Consider the following 20,560-nt stretch of genomic DNA (forward strand, 5'->3'; position numbering starts at 1 on the left):
TGACCCTTTTGGGGAATACCGGGTGCAGTAGACATTTTGCATATTTTATTTCCACTGAAGAATGCGTTTTGCTCGTTCCTTTTTGGCAGCACGGGCCTCTAGTTTACGGATTTCGCTTTATTTTTATTCACAATATGTTTTCCTACCCTCAATTGAGCCTGCAAGCTTTACATTTTGTCTACGCTACAATAACGTCATGAACAGTGCAGTCGCATCAGCCGTAACTAGGCAAACGCGTGTATTTACGTCATTACAACGTTGTGTCCATGACGTGTCATGACAACGCTGTGTCCTTGACGTGACGTCACTCTATTGTCAATTACGTTGGTATTTGGCAGAACAGTACAGTAACGGTATGCACGTACGCCAGTAGAGCGGCGTGATTGCCGAAATAAATGTACGCGTCTCGTCCGATCACCGAAAGTTAAGTAATAACATTTTATTATGTTGGAACGTTCATTTGCGTTGGAAAGGCTTGTGATTATTATTATGCAAATGATACTTTTTTAGGGTTTATACATGTATGATGAATTTAAAATATTTAGATCGGTTGCAAATTTTTTTAAATTCAAATTGAAATTATTGCGTAGATTTACATTCAATTTTTTATTTTGATTAAACTTTTTATTTTTTTATCCAATTCACCTTGTGTTCTGTTGAAATTAAACGGTTTTCCCTGCAACTTTTTTCAATCCCAATCCGGCTAAATTAAAAGAACCTTTATACTAGGCGTTTCTTGAAGGGGAATGACCCGCCAAAGAACCAATATGACGTACTCTTTTATTGACGTAAAAATTTTCGCCCAAGCTTAACGCGATTTCAAATTTTTTTTTTTAAAAGTCCCATTTTTTTGTCAATATTATATCTTCTTGACAAATGTCACGGTATATGACCGAAACGGTACACCGGATACGATCGTGTTTTGAGGAGAAAATTGCAAAAGTTCTGGCTTCCAAAACTTTATAAGCCGCTTTTTAACATTTTGTTTTTCATCTGATGCGGCATTATTGTTTTGTTTAATTATCATTCATACGATTGGTGCCGTTGTAGTATGGGGTCGTTTTGCACACACAAAGTCTTGTACGTGTTTAACCAAAATTAGGCAAAAGTGGCGTCCCCTCGTCAAACTGTACATAAACGGCAATGAATTGCACCGTGTCCGTGTAATAAGTTGATAGAGTACATATGTGTGCTCCCGTCTTACTAATTGTTTTCCGTAAAACATTTAAACATTAAACAAAATTCAGTCATAAACTTACCGACAACAGCAAACGGCCGCTTCTGCGAAGAATACTCCACCGCCACTGCGATGGTTTAGTGTATTTTTTACATATTTTATTTTTATACATACATAAATTTTCAAAATTATACATAAATACATTAATGTAAATATACAAAAGGGTTGGGCTAAAAGATATAACAACATTATCCAGGCCCTCCCCTGAAATACTGACTGCAATGTTATTTAAAAATAGATGTGAAAAAGACATATGTAAAGTATGATTTATTAAATTGAAATCTAAGACGAAAGCTAGGGCCATTTCCCCAAGTACAAAAAAATCTAGTTTCTTTATAAATCTCATCCAAAAATAAAAAATTCGAATCGACTGTTTTCTCAAAGCTCTCCTCATGTATACACGACACAGTATACAAAATTCGGAAAATGTATTTGCATTAGTATAATTGATTAAGACAATACAACTCGTCCTTCTCCAGAGTCAGTACTTTTTTGGAAATTTGCTTGCGGGATTTACATTGTTATTAGAATATATAACAAATTGTTATAAATTGATTAAGAAGATATTAAGTGAATAAAATAAAAAAGCGTCAGAAAATAGACCAAGTATCTATCCTTTTAAAACACAAACAATTAAGAGAAAATTTTATAAGGTGAAAAAATACGAACTGAAATATTCAGGTATGTTTTTATAACAAGTGTTTCTTTTGTAGCAAATCTATGTAAAAACTTGAGAAATTAAAATTAATTATTAATCATACTATAAAGTAACGCTTAGATAAAGACATAAAACAAACGTTTTATTCGGTAACCCTATTTAGCAGCTAGTATCAGTCAGTGATGGGACCGTAGTACATTTGGTCATCTTATGTAAAGATATGCTGACCATTTGTTAAAAGATGACAAGGACATCCATAGATTGTGTTAAAAATAAGCGAAGGAAATAATTAAATATCTTCGATACACGGGAATTTGAATGAACTTTACTTTTCATATTTAATATTTAGTACTCACTTATTTTTAAACCACAGGACACTTTCAAGATGATCAGTTTTGAATTAATCTATGTTTTTGTATGCTTGGCCCCCTTGGTCAATTCGCAGACGACAATTAGTGGAAATGTACAGCATGCCGTTTCCGGCGATGCGCAGACAGTCCAGGAGTTGAAGTTGATGTTGCAAACGCTGCACACACAGACGCAGTCGTTGCAGTCGCAGATTGCCGCCATACATAGCACTCTTCTTACGCAGCAGACGATGAGTGTAGATGACATCTGTAAACTAATTTCTAGCACGAAAGGTACGTTTTTTGAGAGCTATATACTATTTAATTCTCATGATAACTTTTATTTTTTTATCTGATTTGCATATTTTTCTTTAACCTGCTGGAAAATGATTACAGCCTTCGCCACCAGTAAAGAGCCAGACAAGCATGTGAATCCGTGCAGTCTGACCAGGCTCTTTACTGATGGTAGCTCAATTTTTTGTACATTTATTTTGATACTTAAAATTTATTTTGATACTAAAATCTCTTAAACTTCGACTGGACTATTCCATATCGTCAGCATATCCAATCCAATCAATTACACCAGGTTGGCGGTCAATTAAGTAAGAATTCTCTAATAGTGACTGTTTTAACTTTTTAGCTGCAAGTGACCCAGTGGATTGTGTTGACGTCAAAGACGCCGGAAATACGAAATCTGGAGTGTATAAAGTGACGCCACCTGGTGAGGCTCAGATAGATGTTTACTGTGACATGGATACAGAGGGCGGAGGCTGGCTGGTAAATGAATCCGTTTTATCAATATCTATGCTTAAGCTATCAAACTTATAATTATTATGGCGTTCTAAACATTCATTAAATTTTACATTCAAAATAAAAGACAACACAGTATTTTTCCTTTCTTTAATGAAAATGTGAATTATTCAACCTATACTGTATGCGTTCAATTTTAGCAAATTCAAAAGAGACAGGACGGATCTGTTGACTTCTACAAGACGTATAGCGAGTATGAAGCTGGCTTTGGTAACCTGACTGGAGAACATTATCTTGGTACATTGTATACATTAATATACAATCGCTGCTTCTATTTCTATATTTGCTTTACATTTGTAATAGTAATGATAATAAGAATAGTCATCATCATCGTTGTCAGCACTATTATCATCAAAAACAACAATAGTATTAACAACAACAAAAACATCATCATAACAACAAAGAATAACAAGAAAACAAATCAGCATTATCGACAACAAAAACGGCGTTGTATTCATCATCACGGTTAATGTCGCAGTTCTTATTAATATTTTTGTGTTGTCACTTAGAGAATATTATTTACTTTTTATCTTAAAGCGTCACATTGATTTGGGAAACGATCATCCATTAACATGAACATCATTGTTCCTACTTACATGTTATAGTTTTAAGTGTATATGTATTGTCCATGTTCATTTATTTTCTCCAGGGAACCGCAATATCCATGCTATAACAAAGTCCGGAAAGTACGAACTCCGTGTAGAGCTGGAAGATTTTCAGAAGCACGTGAAATTCGCGCATTATTCGTCGTTCAGTGTGGCCGATGCTGCCTCTCACTACAAGCTTACTGTTGATGGTTACAACGGTACAGCAGGTTGGTTGAAACATTCTAATCTTGTGTATGGAACGCCGAAGCTGTCTTTATTATTTAATGAAGACAGTATTGAAATGTGATCTGCATATCACTGTTATGCAGTGGAAACATCATTTCATGAATTACTTTTCGGTATTTGTAATTGTATTCAATGAAAACGTCCATATATATTGTGAAATATGTTATGAAGCTTACGTACAAGTTATTTTTGTTCAGATATGAATCGGGTAAACATCATGGTAGTTTAGTCACAGAAAAGTGATGAGCTTAGATTCCATCGGGATGAACTTAGATTCCACCTAGAATTTTTATAATTATCACCATGACAAACAATCCTTTCCTTTTGCTTTAGGCGATTCTCTTATATTTGATCACAATGGACACGAGTTCTCGGCTCATGACGCCGACAATGATGGTGCAAACAACATTAACTGTGCGGAGAAACAACATGGTGGCTACTGGTACTCTGCCTGCTTTAAGAGTAACATTAATGGGAAATGGGGCGTTCCTGGTGAGCAAGGAATCATTTGGGGATCCTATAAAGACTGGACCTTGTACGTCTTAAAGAGAACCGAAATGAAAATTCGTCGTGTGAAGTAACATGCATTTTGGACAGCGATGCTACATGATAACCAAGTGTTACTTGCTTTACGCAACCAAGTAGTTTTTACGAAAATGACGCAAATGTTTATTTTTAATACATGTTTTTGTCACTGTTTGATACTGTCATGTTTAAATAAACAATAAAACGCAAAACTAGTATACCAGGTTTTAATGAGTTAATTTTGTTTTATGTTCTGATCCTTTCCTTTCTAATTAACGTGCGGTCGAGCTAGTATGTATCACAAACTGAGTACTAGTATACGTTTTGGGGACTAGAATTCCTTTTTGTTAAGCATTATATTATAAAGATTTTACTTCCCACAAAAATTTTACTACAGAGAATTTCAAAAAGTACGGGAAAATGAAATTTTCACGGCAAAAGTGCGTATTATTTTAGAGTCGAACTCTTTCCCTTTAAACTGGTATCAATCAAATGTTTTTTATTTTAAAGAAAATGGGGGTTTCAAAACCTTTTTTCATTGTTCACACCGACCCTGCAAAGGTCAAACGGTGATTTTCCAACTTTACTGGAAAAAGACCTCAGGTGCCACCCCGAGCTTTTTTTTTCAGGCATAAGCTGGCACCGGGCACCGGAGTAGAACCACCGACGTCCCGTACCCTAGCTGCATAGTTTCCTTACATGAAAGAATATAAGTTCCTGGCAGGATTAAACCCCACGGGGTGGGGCAAGATGTTTCAAGTCAACGACCTTAACCATTTGGCCATAGACTCTCCATGTCTGATAACAGCTACAATTTTTTTTGAGAATGTCAAAGGTTTTTTTCTATATTTCTTAACCAAAAGGAAGCACATTCTACGAAATTGATAGTTGAGTCTTACAAGAACTGTCCACGGAGTAATACGCTCCACCTTTCTCAATGCTTGAAAGTACTGTTCCAAACTGAAAATATTGCAAGTTTAATGCTGCAGTCAATTTCATGACGGACAATTTCGGGACAAACAACCGGACGGACAACGCAAAACCTATGACAAAAAATTGGTGTGGTAGATAGAATTCATAAAGGTACATTTACATACAAAGTTTAAAGTTCTTTTGTCAATGGGTCCAGCTTTATGGTTTGTTATAACAGGTCTTGGTTACCTGAAAAGGGGTATTGCAGGTAGAACTCATCAAAGGACATCTACAAACAAAATTGTAAGTTCCTAAACGTAGGTCAACGCACTTTGATTTAATATGGCCAGTTTAATGTTTTGTTATCACAGGATCCAGCGATCTTAAATAGAAAATTTCGATCTGCAAAAGGCTGCTGTTATTAGAACTCATCAAAGGGCATCTACAAACAAAATCTGAAGTTCATAGGTCAATGCAATTTGATTTAATGGCCAGTTTTACCTTTTGGTATGACAGGCCCCAGTGACCTTTACATTTGACCTTAAAATGGGTATGACAGAAAAAATGATCCAAGTGCATTATAATGTTATATTTTAGTAAGTGTTAATGACCATAAACGATACTTATTTACCAAAAAGGTGAACCAGCACAGACCAGTGAGTCATGGCATATATATTCCAATATGGAAGTTAAAAGAACAAAGTAATATTTATTCTAAATAGAACAAGTATATTTCAAATTTCTACAATCTTTAATATAATATTATATGGCACTAAACCTGTTTTCAAAAAAAAAGAGAGCAAAATAAATAAAGCTTCATAAATCTAATACTTCAGACTTAAACATTTTTTTCTCATGTTTTGACATCAACATTGTAAATGTATACATGTAAATGGTTAGCAATAACGCATAAATACGAGTATAAAACTAGTGGAGATATAAAATCAGTCTTTTTTCACTAACTAGCATTCATTTCTTTAAAAAAAATCTTGGCAAAATACTGATTTGTTCATGTGCTATGATTAATTTTTATTTATTACATTTGTTAAAATGTCCCAACTTATTTTCTTTTTGATACATCAAGCCTTTAAAGTTAAAGCTATTTTAAACAATATCACAAATGTCTTTCTATACATTAAGGAAAATTTAAGTGTCAAAAATATTTAAACATTTACAAACTATATGTACATGTAATAAGCAAAATTTATATTAGAATTGAAAACTATCCATATCTAATTATGTAAATTGTAGACATGTAATTACAAAAAAACCTTAATTAACAGAATCAAAATGTGGTCTCATAACAGGCCAAAAGTGACTCCCAGGTGCAGATCCAGGAATTTTAACCAGAAGTGATCACAAAAGTAAAGAATAAACCTAAGGGGGAGCTAAGCATTTCACTAGTTTTCCATCCAGGAAGGAAATGAGTGGATTTTTTTTCACATGATTTTCTTAAAAAACTTAAGGCAAAGTCCAGACCCTAATGTAGTTTTAAATTTTTATGCATAATAGCAAAATCCTGGAGACATTCATGATCCCCTAACCATCCCCCACCCACTTCTGGATCTGCACATGACTCTATTTATTACTATTATTACTCTACAATGACATATATTCACAATGATGCTTACATAGCTTCACTATATATTAAATTTTCTAACTAAATGCTATAAGTTGATATAAAATAATGAGGTATATGTAGGTATTAATCTTTTGTAAAGAGGCTACAAAATATCACCCAATCACTTATCAAGGCTACAAAATATCACCCAATCACCCAAAAAAAAACATCTCTGTCCTCACTGTTTTTTCATCATCCATATTTCATTTAATCTGTTAAACAATTTAAAAGGACTGTCATAACCAGCAGAAAAGTAAAATTCTTGATGTATATTTTTCTCTTTCACTTTCTCTGACAGATCTCTTGCATGCCTTATCCATTCATCATCATTGGCAAAGCCTCCAAAACCACTGGCATACACGTTCATTTGAGGAAAGTCTTCAATAAAAACGTCTGGATTTTTTGGTTTAGGTGGATTGTCCTGATGTTTGGGTGGAATGTAAAATGACACAGTAAATGTATTTTCACAGTTTGGTCCCGCTCCTGGAACTATTCTAGTGGCCACCGGGGCCGTCATGTCTATTTTTGTTTCTGTAATTATAGAATATAACAATTTAATGCATGAGCATGGCATCATGTAATTTGGTATAAACTGTGTGGATCATCAGATACAGGTAGTGGAAGATCTTATTAAGCCTTTTACATATGCAACCAGTGCAGACCAAGATAATCTCAAACCTCTGTGCCGCCTGTTCATAGTCTGCATTGTTTGCTATTCAGTCAAAATAAATCTTAAAAATTTCCCCTAAAAATGATGAATGGTTGAAAGATGGGCAGGTCCATTAATGATATTTAGCATGATAAAGGTTAAGTATACATGTATTACACTCGCATTTACTCTTCACCTTTTGAATTTATGTAATGGATTTGCCCATTTTGAATTTGGAGTTTTAGGGATTTCAAAATCAAAGTCCAAAATATAAGCTACCTGGTAGTTGTATAGAGCATGGCTAGGCTGCACAATAGGCAAGCTGGTCTAGCTCTATACTGATGGCAAAATGCTTATTACCTTCTTTTTTGGACAACAGGTTAAAGAAATCGAAGTCCAAACAAGGATTTGAACTCATGCAGGTGAATAAATGTGTGTAGTTATTTGAACTACAACTTCATCACCAGTTACACAATATATCCTAATTCATGCTTTATCAAAACGTTTATGATTGAAAAATTACATTTAAATAGCTTGAATTTTGTAAGTGAATTTTTTTTTATTAAATTCTGTTTTTAGTCACGCCAACATGAGTAATGGTAAAAATTGGGAGTTTATAGCTTTTTAATGTAAATTACAAGAACAATACCTCAGATACCCTTTCATTTCAGGCAAGTGTGGGCATCTGTGTGAAAACACCAATCTTCTAAAAGCTAATGAAAATTGTTGAATTAGAAAGTATGTGTAAAATAAGGTATACATGTAGTTGGAGAAATAATCATTTATACTGAAATAAGCCACCTTACAGGTTGACTGGTTGAGTTTCATTTGGGGGTGGGGTCCAAGAAGTGAACTAATAGAGTTTAGATGTAGTATCAAACAGACTTTTCGGGCAAGTACAGTAACTTAAATTGTCAACTGCTCTTCATGCAATCATTGAAAAACAGGTTACCTTTCTCATTATCTCCAGTGATGTAATTAAACAACTTTCTAAAGCCTTTACTTCTAGCAGATTCTGAACTCATATCTTGTACAGTTGTTGATACCCATTTACATGCCTCATATTGCCTTTCTTCATAACCCTGTGGAGACAGATAGTTTTTGTAGTATAGGAGAATTAATTTGAAAACACAGTGACTATGAGTGATAACAGATTAAGAGTTAATAAAAGACTTATATCATTAAGTATTCAACTTTGACAGTTTTTGGGAAATCGACCTCAGAAGAAGAAAAGATTGCTAAAAGATGGCGTAAGTTTGCCCTTCTGAAATGGTGATATGTTTTGATTCCTTCAAAAACACTGTTAAAAATAATATCTCATTAAAATAGGATTTTATTTTATGAGCAAGAGTATAAATGATCATAATTAAGTTTAACAGCATGCCATAGACAACTGGGTTTATGAACATTACTTACTTCATGATTTAATGACTTATTTATGAAACCTACTTCCTTTATTTGTTTATTCACTATTTCAAATATTTCCTCATGACCTCAAAAATAAAAAAAATAAACATATTAAAGTCAGAAATCTTTGTGTAGATATCAATCACCTTTGAACTTTAAATGTATTGAACTTATATTGGCATTTTATATTACCTGGCCTTTCTCCACAACTTTATAAACTGGTTTTTCAAGGCCAACTCCTGTAAATCCTTGTCCTATGGTTTTTATAAAATTCATATTTGTTTTCTGACTGAAACAAAAAAGTAATAGTTTTGTTGTCTTTCAAAAAAATCTTTTAGAAACATGTTGCTTTAACTTTAGGGGCATTAAATTTTTTTTATAAATAGTATTTTACAATGGACAATGTATAATGTAATGTTGAAACAAATATTGATACAGTTACTTATATATAGATAAAGTCAACACAGAAAACACTAAATCAATCAGATTTCAAGCTCAATACAATTATTTATTTAATAAAATGTAATTTCTACCATTTTCACATAATTCATCAAAATGATCTTTCTGTACATCTAACAGAATATTATAAAATTTTAGTAAACATCTAGTATGTCTAAAATATTTATAACAATTTAACATGTGACATGTTGCACTTAACACTTAGATTTTAATGTTAGCACAATAATATATATTTCTTTATCAAACATAAAGAAACTTATTCCATTTCACCAAGAGTATTACATATTATGGTAGACTATATATATACAGATATTTTATTTTTCAAATATTATAAAATCATTTTCTGTAGAATCTACAAAAATAATCAATCTAATTATAAGTTGTAATGCTAATTGAAATAAACAGTGATAAAATTCGATTATACATAATACTTTATAAATCTATTACCTAGAAAAGTTCACATGTATCGACAAACTGCCTTGAGGCGAAGAGTTAAATTTAGCAACAGCAGTCCTGCACTTACTTAAGATCTATATGTAATTTTAACAGCCCTCCAAAATCACGTTTCCCAACACGTGCAACGACAGCAAACATGCGAACAGTACCAGCCGATCTTTACAGGAAAAGCTAGTTTTATTTTGCCTCAAGTGGTGTAACTTTGCCTGAAGTAGTAAATCTATCACCATCAACTCGTTTTATAACCTTATATTCAATAGTGAAATGTTCATTTCATAAGCGACGGCACGCGGCATTGACAGTTTGTAAACATTCTTACTTCCGGTATGGGGGAGTCCATTTGTGGCGGGTTAGGTTGGATATCAAAAATAAAGAAATTCTCATTATCACGAAAAAAAAACAAGGGAAAGCTAACAGTTTAGTCATTGCACAATTTTCATATTATTATATGCTACTAATAATTATACCTTTCATTTGAAATGTGAAGTAAATTTGAAAACATTTAATGTCGTATTGTCCCTGCTTAAAATAAATTTTACCATTCTTATCACGTGACTGTCATGTGACACTAAATTGTTATACAACCAATTTCATGTTCTGAAAGCCATTCAGCGTGTTTACAGGACAAAGAGCAAGTAAGAAATTTATAAATTTTTCTTTTTCTTTCCGTACTTGTTTATAAATTAGGCCTATGCAAGATTGCACAACGTATCTAATCTGCTACAGTATAACAGGATACTTTACATAACACTGCGTAATACTACATGTATAATTTATACTCCTGTACTCTAATTATTATTGTGTTTACAAACAATATACCTTTCTGACACTTTGCAAACCAATGAAAATGTAAGAGAGAGACTGTGGTAATTGAATTAGCAATCATAATTAATTGCAATTTAAAACAATTATCCAAGGTGGGTCGATCCAAGGTAATTGAATAAAATGTTTACATCAACAATTCAGATACTTAGATTAAACACTAAAACTGAGACTTCTGGGTTTAACGTCTTCCGAAGAGACGTGCATCAATAAGTAATGCCCCGGTCACATATTTACGGATAATGCCACGGAAGAGCTACGGTCTAATCGTTCACGGATTACTACGGAAATGTGAAATTCCGGAGTCCGCTACGGTTCCAGTACGGACACACAACGGTATGAGTACGGAGTCCGACGGATTTACCACCAAAAGCCCCCGGAGAGACACGGACTGTTACGGACCGACACGGTTTGACACGAATCAGGACAGACGCACTACGGATACACTACGGTCTGCTACGGTATAAGCACGGGTTGGTATGAATAAGTACGGTCTGATATGGAGAAGAACGTATTGATACGGAGAAGAACGAATTGCCACGGATCTATACGGACCTAATACATCCGTCCACAACCTCTTGTTTGCTCATTTTCAAAATGCCTCAAAAGAATAGAACACATTCGTTTTGAATTGCATCGTTCAATGATTTTGGCGGAGTGGATTCAGCCTAATCGCGTCCGAACCCCGAGACACATCAGGTCCAATTAAATTGAATTTCTTGAAGGACGCTGGATCCTCAACAAGTTCGGCCATGAGAGCCTCATACTAAACATGAAGCGGTCTTCGTAAAAGCCAATCTCTAGTCCACCATCTCGTCTGTCTTCTCTTACCTGATTATATATGGACTAGTAATCATTAATGAAAAATGTTGATCAATACTGCTTCTTCTTCTTCCAATATAGTACAGACACCTTCCGGCGTATACTCGTACTAGGGCAGCGCAGTGTGAGAAGTGTCTATGTACAAGAGTGATTTAAAAAAGTACTATGTATAGTGCTGGTAAAAAGGTAAAAACACCGGACTGTCTATCGGAGAGTGAGTGGGAGTACTTCCCTCTTGAAGCTGTCTATGGTTGTACAGCTTACAACTGTCTGGGGAAGACTGTTCCAGAGGCGGATGGTGTCTGGGAAGAAGGATCGCTGGTAGCACTGGGTCCTTGCGAATGGTACCAGGTAGTGGAGTCCATGTCCTCGAACAGAGATGACTGGGGTGAGGTTGGATGTAGGGACTTCTACTAGGCCATTTACTATACGGTACATCATGGTCACCTTGGCATGGGCTCTGCGTTCTCGGAGGGTAGGCCACTGTAGATGTTGCAGCATCGATGTCACACTGCGGGTTCTTCTGTAGTCTGAGAAGACCATTCTTGCTGCTCGGCGCTGCACCATCTCCAGTTTCCAGATATTTGCCTCAGTGAAAGGGTCCCAGATGATAGAGGAGTATTCCACCAGAGGTCTCACGAGGGTCATATAGCAGAGCTCTTTGGTCCTTCTTGGGCATTGATTGTGTTTCTCTGTAGAAAGGATGTGGCATTGTTGGCTTTCTTTGTAGTTAGATCAATGTGATGGTTCCAGTTTAGTGACTTTTGGAAGTTGAGGCCTAAATATTTTGCTGTATCTACTTCTTCTAAGATGTGTCCATGGATGTTATATGGTTGTCTGATTGGTTTTCTCTTGTTTGTTATGTGGAGTATCTGGCATTTTTGAGGGTGGAATTCCATCAACCAATTCCTTTCCCATCTTTGTAGTCCATCTAGGTCTTTTTGTAGGGCTATAGCATCTTGGTCTGAGTGGATAGAGCGGTAAAGGGCACAGTCGTCAGCAAACATTCTAGTGGTGGATTCAGGTGATACATAGTTGGGTAGATCATTAATGAAGATGAGAAATAAGAGAGGTCCTAGAACACTGCCTTGTGGGACACCTGACTGGACAGGTGCTTCACCTGATTTGCTGCCGTCTAGTAACACTCTCTGGCTCCGATCCCCTAGGAAGCTGTTTATCCACTTTAGTAGGTTGTTTCGTATACCATAGAATTGAAGTTTTGTAAGTAATCGGTGGTGTGGGACCTTGCAGGATCTGCGTTTACGAAATCCATGCTGGGCATCTGTAAGTATGTTGTAGGTGTCAAGGTGTTTCATAATGGTGCTTGTAACGATGTGCTCAAGTGCCTTACATGCTATGGAAGTAAGAGAGACAGGTCTGTAGTTCTCTGCTTTACTGCGGTCGCCCTTCTTGAAAATTGGTACCAAGTTGGCAGTTTTCCAGTCGTCAGGGATGATTCCTTGGTCCACAGATGCCTGGAAGAACAGTGTAAATACAGGAGTAAGTTCTGTAGCTGCTTCCTTTAGAAGTCTTGCTGGGAGTTGATCTGGACCTGTAGCCTTGTGTGGATTAAGTCCTGCAAAGATCTTCTGTACTCCGCTCTCTGTGATTGTAATATGTTCAAACCGGATCATGTGGGCTTGGTCCCATATCAGGAATAGTTGAGATGTCTTCATCCTTGTTGAAAACTGAAGAGAACTGCTCATTCAGGATATTGGCCTTTGTGTCACTGTCGGAGTGAGTCATGCCCGTTTTTTTTGCTTTCAGTGGTGCTACTCCCTGACTATCTGTTTTCTTGCTTTTAATGAAACTGTAGAACCTTTTGGGATTAGAGGCAGACTCTGGACTGACAATATTGTTGACATACTCATTGTAGGCTTCTTGACATGCCAGTCTAGATTTTTTCTTGAGATCTTCATATCGTTTTATGCTTTTATGAAACTTGGTTGATTTTGCACGGGCATATGCTCTCTTTTTCCTTCGACTCAACTGTTTGATGTCTTTGTTTATCCATGGCTGGCTAAATCTAGAGCTGCTCATCTTGGATGGCACACAGGAGTCCAGGACTTTCAGGAGATTGTCTTTTATGTCTGCCCACATAGTGTTGATATGGCTAATTGTTGTGTAAGTTTCTTTAAAGTGTTGTTGAAATTGGTGACATTTGCTTTTCAGTTTGCTTCTCTTTTAATTTTAAGATTTGCTGTTCATCTTACAATTACATTAATGATCGTGATGTTTATGTTTTTAAAATGTGTAAAAAGCTTGTTAATTAATCTTATTATCACTCAAGGGCCAGTGTCCGAGGCTTATTAGACACTTCGTTTTATGTACATATTTACTCAATTTTCACGATCCAATGTTTGTAAAATATGTAACATTAAATGTTATTCTATTTCTTATGAATTGTAGTACGATATTAATATAAATTTACTTCTATGCATGTCATCAAGCAGCTCGACCACTGCCTCCGCATTCTGAGCCATTTCAATATAAAGTTGCAGCCAGTAAATGGCAATTAATATTTATTAAATGTTCCTGCAAATAAATATGTCTGTTTTTAACAAGAAGGTAGTATTTATACCCTTGAAAAAGTACATGATACTTAATTCATCCGTACTAAACAGTGGTGGGGCGTACCATTCCGTACCGTTTCGTGTTGCAACGCAATAAACCTTATAAGACCGTGCTAATCCTTGCCTCTCCGTAGTACAACGTATTACGATCGTGGCTTTCCGTGACAATGCCGTATTAATCCGTATTAAAACCGTAGCTTATACGTAGGGTAACCGTACAAATACGTAGTTCTCCGTACCAAACCGTCGAAATCCTTGACAAGTTGGTGGACTACGAATCAGTACGGACTATTATGGTTTTCGTACGGACCAGTACGTATCAGTACGGATTAATACGGACTAGTAGGGATACGTTACGGTTGATTTTTCCGTAGCAAATTTTTGTGCATGTTCAAAAATTGACAAGGATCGCTACGGATATACAAGGACTACTACGATTGATTACAGTAACAATACGGAGAGCTACTGACCAGTACGGGTAGCTACGGACGATGCCGGAATTAATCCGTGGGCGTATTCCGTGAATATGTGACCGGGGTATAAATTAGTAATGCCCAATGGAAATAGTCAATTTGCCCACAGATATATATACAATGGATAGGAAGCTCCAAAAATATATGATAGTCAGATTCAGACCCACAATCCTTTGCGCACTTTAGTGATAATCGGGTTTCCCCACTAGTCTTTGATTTTGCACTCTCGTTAAACTTTGGCGATATCCATGAATTATTGTTTACATTGCTGACAAGGATTTTCATCGGAGAAGTATTTGTGTGGAAAAGTGTGTGTTGTACATTTTAAAATAAATAATGTATGTTTTGGAATAAATAACTATTGCTTATATAAGTATAAAATGTTTCATCTTTTTGTCGATGTATCTGGGAATTCAATATTGCAGTATTTTGGCAACTTTCACCCAGGATGCATCAAATCTCGCAAAATCCCACAACATATGATAACTTACGCGAATACAATTCTGCCGATACTGAATTTAACTGTGTGATGTCACAGTTTCTTCTCCATCTATTGAGCTTGATGATTTGTCAACTCAATATTTATTTGTTATAAAAATATAAACTTATATAAAGTTCATAATCCAATCCAAAATGTATGGCAAATATAGTATATAGAACAGAACTTTTATTTTTTTAGACTTTTTATACAAAGAGCATAGTTTTGATTGAATAATCCAGTGAATAAATGTATACAACAATTAATCATGTAAAGAAATGTATGATCAGTGTTTATAATTTTAATAAAAAGTTTACAAAATAGGCACATTAAACTTTCTTAGAGGATACACTACAATTGAGAGTTCAAAATTGATATATACTAGCTATTGAGGAAAGTATGCACTAACCATCTTATATGTAATAGAAAGAGCATCAAAACACGAGGCTATCTGATTTGTACTAGGGGGCTATGCCGAGTGTTTGATGTTCTTTCTCTTTTGTATCATAGTCAAACATATAAACATGGTCTCTGTTGTCACAATATGAAACCCCAGAAATGGTAACCAATGAACGAGCATCTGAATATGATATTTCTATCACTTTCCCTTTCTCTGCCGTCACAATAAGTAAACCCCAGCAAAAATGAGCCAATCAATGGGCATGCTCTGGAGTGCGGGTAACTAATACCTGCACTCCAGTTAACACACTCAGTGCATGTATATGTATACGATTTAACTCTGATAATTTTCAACAGAAAGGTCCCCTGAAACTATGATACAAAATTATAATACGTACAGCACTCAATAACACTTGTCATACAGTTACACTAAACAGTAAAGATATACTCCACTTGATATTTATAACTGAAATGAAAATATGTTGTTTTTTATGGTATTATTTACTGTTTGGAAGGACAACAAGTACTTTACATGTAAGATTGGAGTGGTCATCCCACACACATAGTAATGCAGTGAATCAATATTAGGATTGTTATGATACTTAAAGGTTAAGTGGTTGGCATAGATATATTAAAATACATTTACTTATCTTGTACTTTTTAAAGTCTTTTATCATATTTATACAGTAAATGTATATATCATAGTATAGATACAGTATGTATATATGTACAGACTAGCAAAAGACTAGCTGAACATGACTTGATAAGTAAAGCAAGGCAAATCATCTCATGGCTGACTTGTTTAAATATGTATATATATATACTCGTAATTTATTATATTTTAATTTTAACTTATCTCTTATCCTGCTTGCAGCTACTTATTCTACCTTATATATATAATGCAACCAGAGCCTGCATATTTGTGATGTGTGCAAATCTGATCATGGCCTGCACTATTCACATTTCGTCTGCTCATTTTGAATATTTTACCGCAATTGATTAATGGTATAGTTCAGTTTTATATAGATGGACAAGTCCTTTTAAGATATTCATCGTGGTATGGGTTATAAACCACTCCAATACTTATTTTTGCTTGGTAATGATGAAAGCATATTTCAAATTTCAACCCCTTTTGAGTCGCCTTCTTGAAGTAGCCAGTACTGTTGTGACAGTGGTGTCATACAAGCAACTATGGCATAATGCATAATGACCCAAGTAGGGTTTAAACTTAGGATCCCTGGATTGAGAGTCAAACACCTTAACCACTAGGCTACTGCTCATCTTAATTAGATGTACAATTGAGGATTTTTCATTTTTACAGTGTCATTAATCAAAATAGTATAATTATGATATTTATGTATTTCTCCAGGTTTATAATCAGGAACAACAAGGTGATCAAGATGGATAAATTTGCACTGATTTCCATGTTCATCACATTTGCTACATCAAATGATGTCTTAAAGTTTGAGCCTCACAACACTGGTCAAGTACAGTCTCACAACACTGGTCAAGTACTGCCCAACCTTCAGAAACCCAAGTTTTGCAAGAGTTTAGACTGCCCTGCATATAAAGTGATCCAAACTACAAAGGTGAGATATAATTTGACTAGTAGATACAATGACATTAATATTGCTCTCTGTGTAGATCTATGAAAACCAAATTTTACCAGTATTTATTTCAACTAAAAAAAGTGGTGCATTAAAAAAACAATAAACATTGATGATATCTAAGACCAATTTTTTTCTTTTGAAAAAAAATTGAATGGAAATAAGAGTATAATTTAAAGAAAAAAAATATTTTTGAAGCTCAAATGTGCAGGAACAAATAAATATTGATTAGTATATTGAAGCTCAAATGTGGATGACAAATTTAATTAGTATTGTAGCTCTATTTTATTGAGATACATCATTAATTTAAATGATTTGTTTTCTTTCAGGATTTTGAAGTGAGGGAGTACTATACTTCAAATTGGGTATCTACCAATCTGACTGGAATTAGTTACAAGGATGCAAGTTCTATGATGTTCATGAAGCTTTTTGGATATATATCTGGACAAAACGAGAAAAGTAAATAGCTTATTAAACAAACGTTTGTTCCATTAACTGATTAAATGCTGATCATATTAGTAAAAAAATATGTGGATTTAATTTATTAAGTAATGTCAACAAATAGTTTTAATTTTTAGTAACTTGTCATCTTTTTAAATCAATAAATAGTTTCAATTTTTAGTAACCTGTGACTGTTATCTCTTTAAAAAATGGAGAGTTATTTCCCTTTGCCACTTTTTTTTAAATAGAAAGTTATTTGCCTTCACCACTTTTTTTAAATAGAAAGTTATTTGCCTCCGCCACCAATGTAGAGTTAGGCCACCATGTACATTCTGTGAATCTGACCAATTTTCACTTTTGCAATAAATTTTGCTGTATTATAGATTTGTTATAACCAGTTGCAAGGACACAATTTATTTTAAATGAAAATCTAGAGCTCAAAGAAAGCTTTCATGAATGTTTCTTTAATTTTGCTTCTTTTATATAACTATTTTTCATGTATTTATTCTTCACTTTTTGTATTTAAATTTTTCAGAGCAGAAAATTGCGATGACTGCCCCAGTGACAAATCGTATTATCCCAGCACAGGGGCCAGCATGTGAATCTGATTTCATCATGTCATTTTACGTCTCTTCGAAAGTGCGTGACATTCCAGAACCGTCCAATAAGGAAGTCTATCTTGATACAAAACAAAAACAAATAGTTTACGTCAGGTAAAAAATTGTTTGAATTTCTGGTTAAAGTTTTTGATCTCTTAAATTTGACAATATTGGAGGCCATGTAAAACAATATTGTTGTTCTTTTATTTAATGAGAAGAATAAATCAAGTGAAAAAAAATAGAAAACCTACCATTTAATAAAGCTTGAGTCAGTTATTTATTCCAAAATCATTTCTAATTATTTCATACAAGTGTGTGATGAGGCATACTAACCCTTTATCTTACATACTTTCTTAATTTAAAAAAAAAGCTTTTCCTTTTCTTTTTTTTAGGCAATTTTCAGGATTTACCTACACTTTTGAAGCATGGTCCAAACATGCAACGGAGCTGGCAGATGCATTGGATGCCAAGGGTATAAAATACGAGAAGAGTTACTACTACACCGCTGGCTATGACTCGCCCTTTACATTGTTAAACAGACACAATGAAATATGGTTTGTCCCAGAACAAAAATAGAGAGTTTGTTTGTACAGGAAGAACAGACAGTTTGTATAGTAAAACTGAAGAGAAATAAAATCAAATAATGTTTCAATAATTGAACTGGTTGGTCTTTGGATTCCAAAAGGAAAAAAGAAATATCACAAATCTTTAAAAAAAATTGATCTTTTTCAAAAGTTTTTAAGAACTATTAAGAACTAACATAAATATACATGTATGTTATGGTAAGTTTATGTTATATTAAAGTTATATCACAAATATTTTTTTATTTTGATAAAAAATGTTTGCTATGAAATTTTGTACTTTTACTTTATTTTGCTTGAGATCTGATTAATTTGTTTGACTTTGTAAACTTGCAAAAATCAGCAATTTACATGTATTTAGACTTAAGTGTGGGCATCAGGGGGAAGGAGAGGATATATATTTGCCATAGTTGCATTGATAAAATTGTCATTACTTTTTAAGTTAAATTTCGCAGAAAACTTTTACTTTGAGTCATTACATAAGATTTTTAAAAAAAGATAAATAAGTACAGTATTAGTCAGAATTGGATAGAATATAAACAAAAGAAAGGAAATTAAAACAGTTTCAAATAAAAAACATGATAAATAAATGGGAAAAAGGAAATTTTTATTTGATGTCAAATGCACAATAGATAAATAAAAAAGGGAAGGACATTTGATTTAGATATCATATACGAAGGAAAGAGAGTAACTAATGTTTTGTTGTAAGTTAAATATTATTAAAATAGAAATATCCGAGGACTGAAAATTTTAGTTAAAAGGTGCTTTATGTAACATAAACTTGTTTTGAATATGTTATTATGTAACATAAACTTGTTTTGAATATGTGAATACTTTCGTAAAGCAGCATGCTTCCAGATTTGTGTTTATTTTTATGAAAACTGAAATACTGTTACTTGCCTGATACATACCAGCATACTAAGGATGCATTACACTATAAGTGCGTCATGGAAAAATAATTTTTTTTTTTACTATAAACATTTCTCATTTGATGTATGTGATAAATAGAAAAATACATTTGTGTAGGTCCTTTACTATATTAATTAATTTAGTTGAATAACAAAATAACATAAGTGATAAATGCTTGCAAGCAGCTCATATAATATGAATAAATTTAATATTTAACCTAAACTCTTCAGTATGGTATATATAAGGCCTTTTAGTTTTTCCTTTATTGTGAATATCTATACATATCTAGAAAGGACATATTTCATAAATTTGATTTTGTGAAGATTAATTTTGTTGTACTCATCTGGAGGCATGCTGCTTTAAAGTGTCATTTTTCTTGTACCACAAACTTGTATAGATTTAAGATTCACGATAAAACATTTGTTAACTCATTCAACTTATATATATCAAATATTTACTGTGATGCATTAGAGTAGAATTGTTATTGTGTTTATAGAACTTTATGTACTTATTTACTATATAATGTTGTAATACAGTTAGAGGTTATTTACGATGACAGGAAATCCATTATATTCCTTTTTTTTTCCTTCATTTTTTTAGACATTTGTGTTCTGTTACAAAATTGTTATACTGCTGTTTCAAATCTACGTAAAAATTCTAGAAAAAAATTATCTTAAAAAGACTTGTTACAATCTATTTATTTTAAGTTTTCATACCAACAGGTCTCAATTTTACATATGTTGATGTTGTTGTTTTCTAGTTATATGTTTAAAAAAAAACATTGTTCGTCTTGTTTTTCATCATTAGCTTAATTTCTGCAGAAGAAAAAAAACAAATACTATGCATTACAAAGCATAAGTGACTGTGATTGTTGAGTAATATCTAAATGAAAGTTAAACTGTGCAATTATAAAGGTTGTAACATTATAGTTGAAGAAGATAT

General features: G+C 33.8%; 3 protein-coding genes across 4 annotated transcripts; 2 read left to right on the forward strand and 1 right to left on the reverse strand.

Annotated features, from left to right (window-relative positions):
• Positions 1-2,083: 2,083 nt before the first annotated feature.
• LOC132717649 (ficolin-3-like) lies at positions 2,084-4,628 on the forward strand (the record flags this gene model as incomplete). The annotated part of the gene is given in 5 exon segments (XM_060701166.1): positions 2,084-2,536; positions 2,883-3,019; positions 3,193-3,289; positions 3,702-3,866; positions 4,219-4,628. Coding segments are annotated over 5 exon segments (903 nt in total). The 3' UTR covers positions 4,467-4,628.
• Positions 4,629-6,111: 1,483 nt separating this feature from the next.
• LOC132717652 (heme-binding protein 2-like) lies at positions 6,112-10,274 on the reverse strand. 2 transcript variants are annotated; one of them, XM_060701169.1, is made up of 4 exons: positions 9,982-10,274; positions 9,192-9,288; positions 8,545-8,674; positions 6,112-7,474 (listed from the first exon to the last, which is right to left on the reverse strand). In XM_060701169.1, the coding sequence occupies exons 1-4, from the start codon at positions 10,050-10,052 to the stop codon at positions 7,122-7,124; spliced, it is 651 nt and encodes a 216-aa protein (XP_060557152.1). In that variant the 5' UTR covers positions 10,053-10,274; the 3' UTR covers positions 6,112-7,121. The 2 variants fall into 2 exon arrangements, with proteins under 2 accessions (XP_060557152.1, XP_060557153.1); XM_060701170.1 differs by having other exon boundaries at positions 9,906-10,021.
• LOC132717651 (heme-binding protein 2-like) lies at positions 6,121-19,706 on the forward strand. The gene is made up of 5 exons (XM_060701168.1): positions 6,121-6,125; positions 16,851-17,070; positions 17,418-17,547; positions 18,065-18,242; positions 18,521-19,706. The coding sequence occupies exons 2-5, from the start codon at positions 16,882-16,884 to the stop codon at positions 18,702-18,704; spliced, it is 681 nt and encodes a 226-aa protein (XP_060557151.1). The 5' UTR covers positions 6,121-6,125; positions 16,851-16,881; the 3' UTR covers positions 18,705-19,706.
• The last annotated feature ends 854 nt before the right edge of the window (positions 19,707-20,560 follow it).

This window comes from Ruditapes philippinarum, unplaced genomic scaffold (assembly GCF_026571515.1).
Source record: "Ruditapes philippinarum isolate M1 unplaced genomic scaffold, ASM2657151v2 ctg282_1_1_1_1, whole genome shotgun sequence".
NCBI classification, from domain to species: domain Eukaryota; kingdom Metazoa; phylum Mollusca; class Bivalvia; order Venerida; family Veneridae; genus Ruditapes; species Ruditapes philippinarum.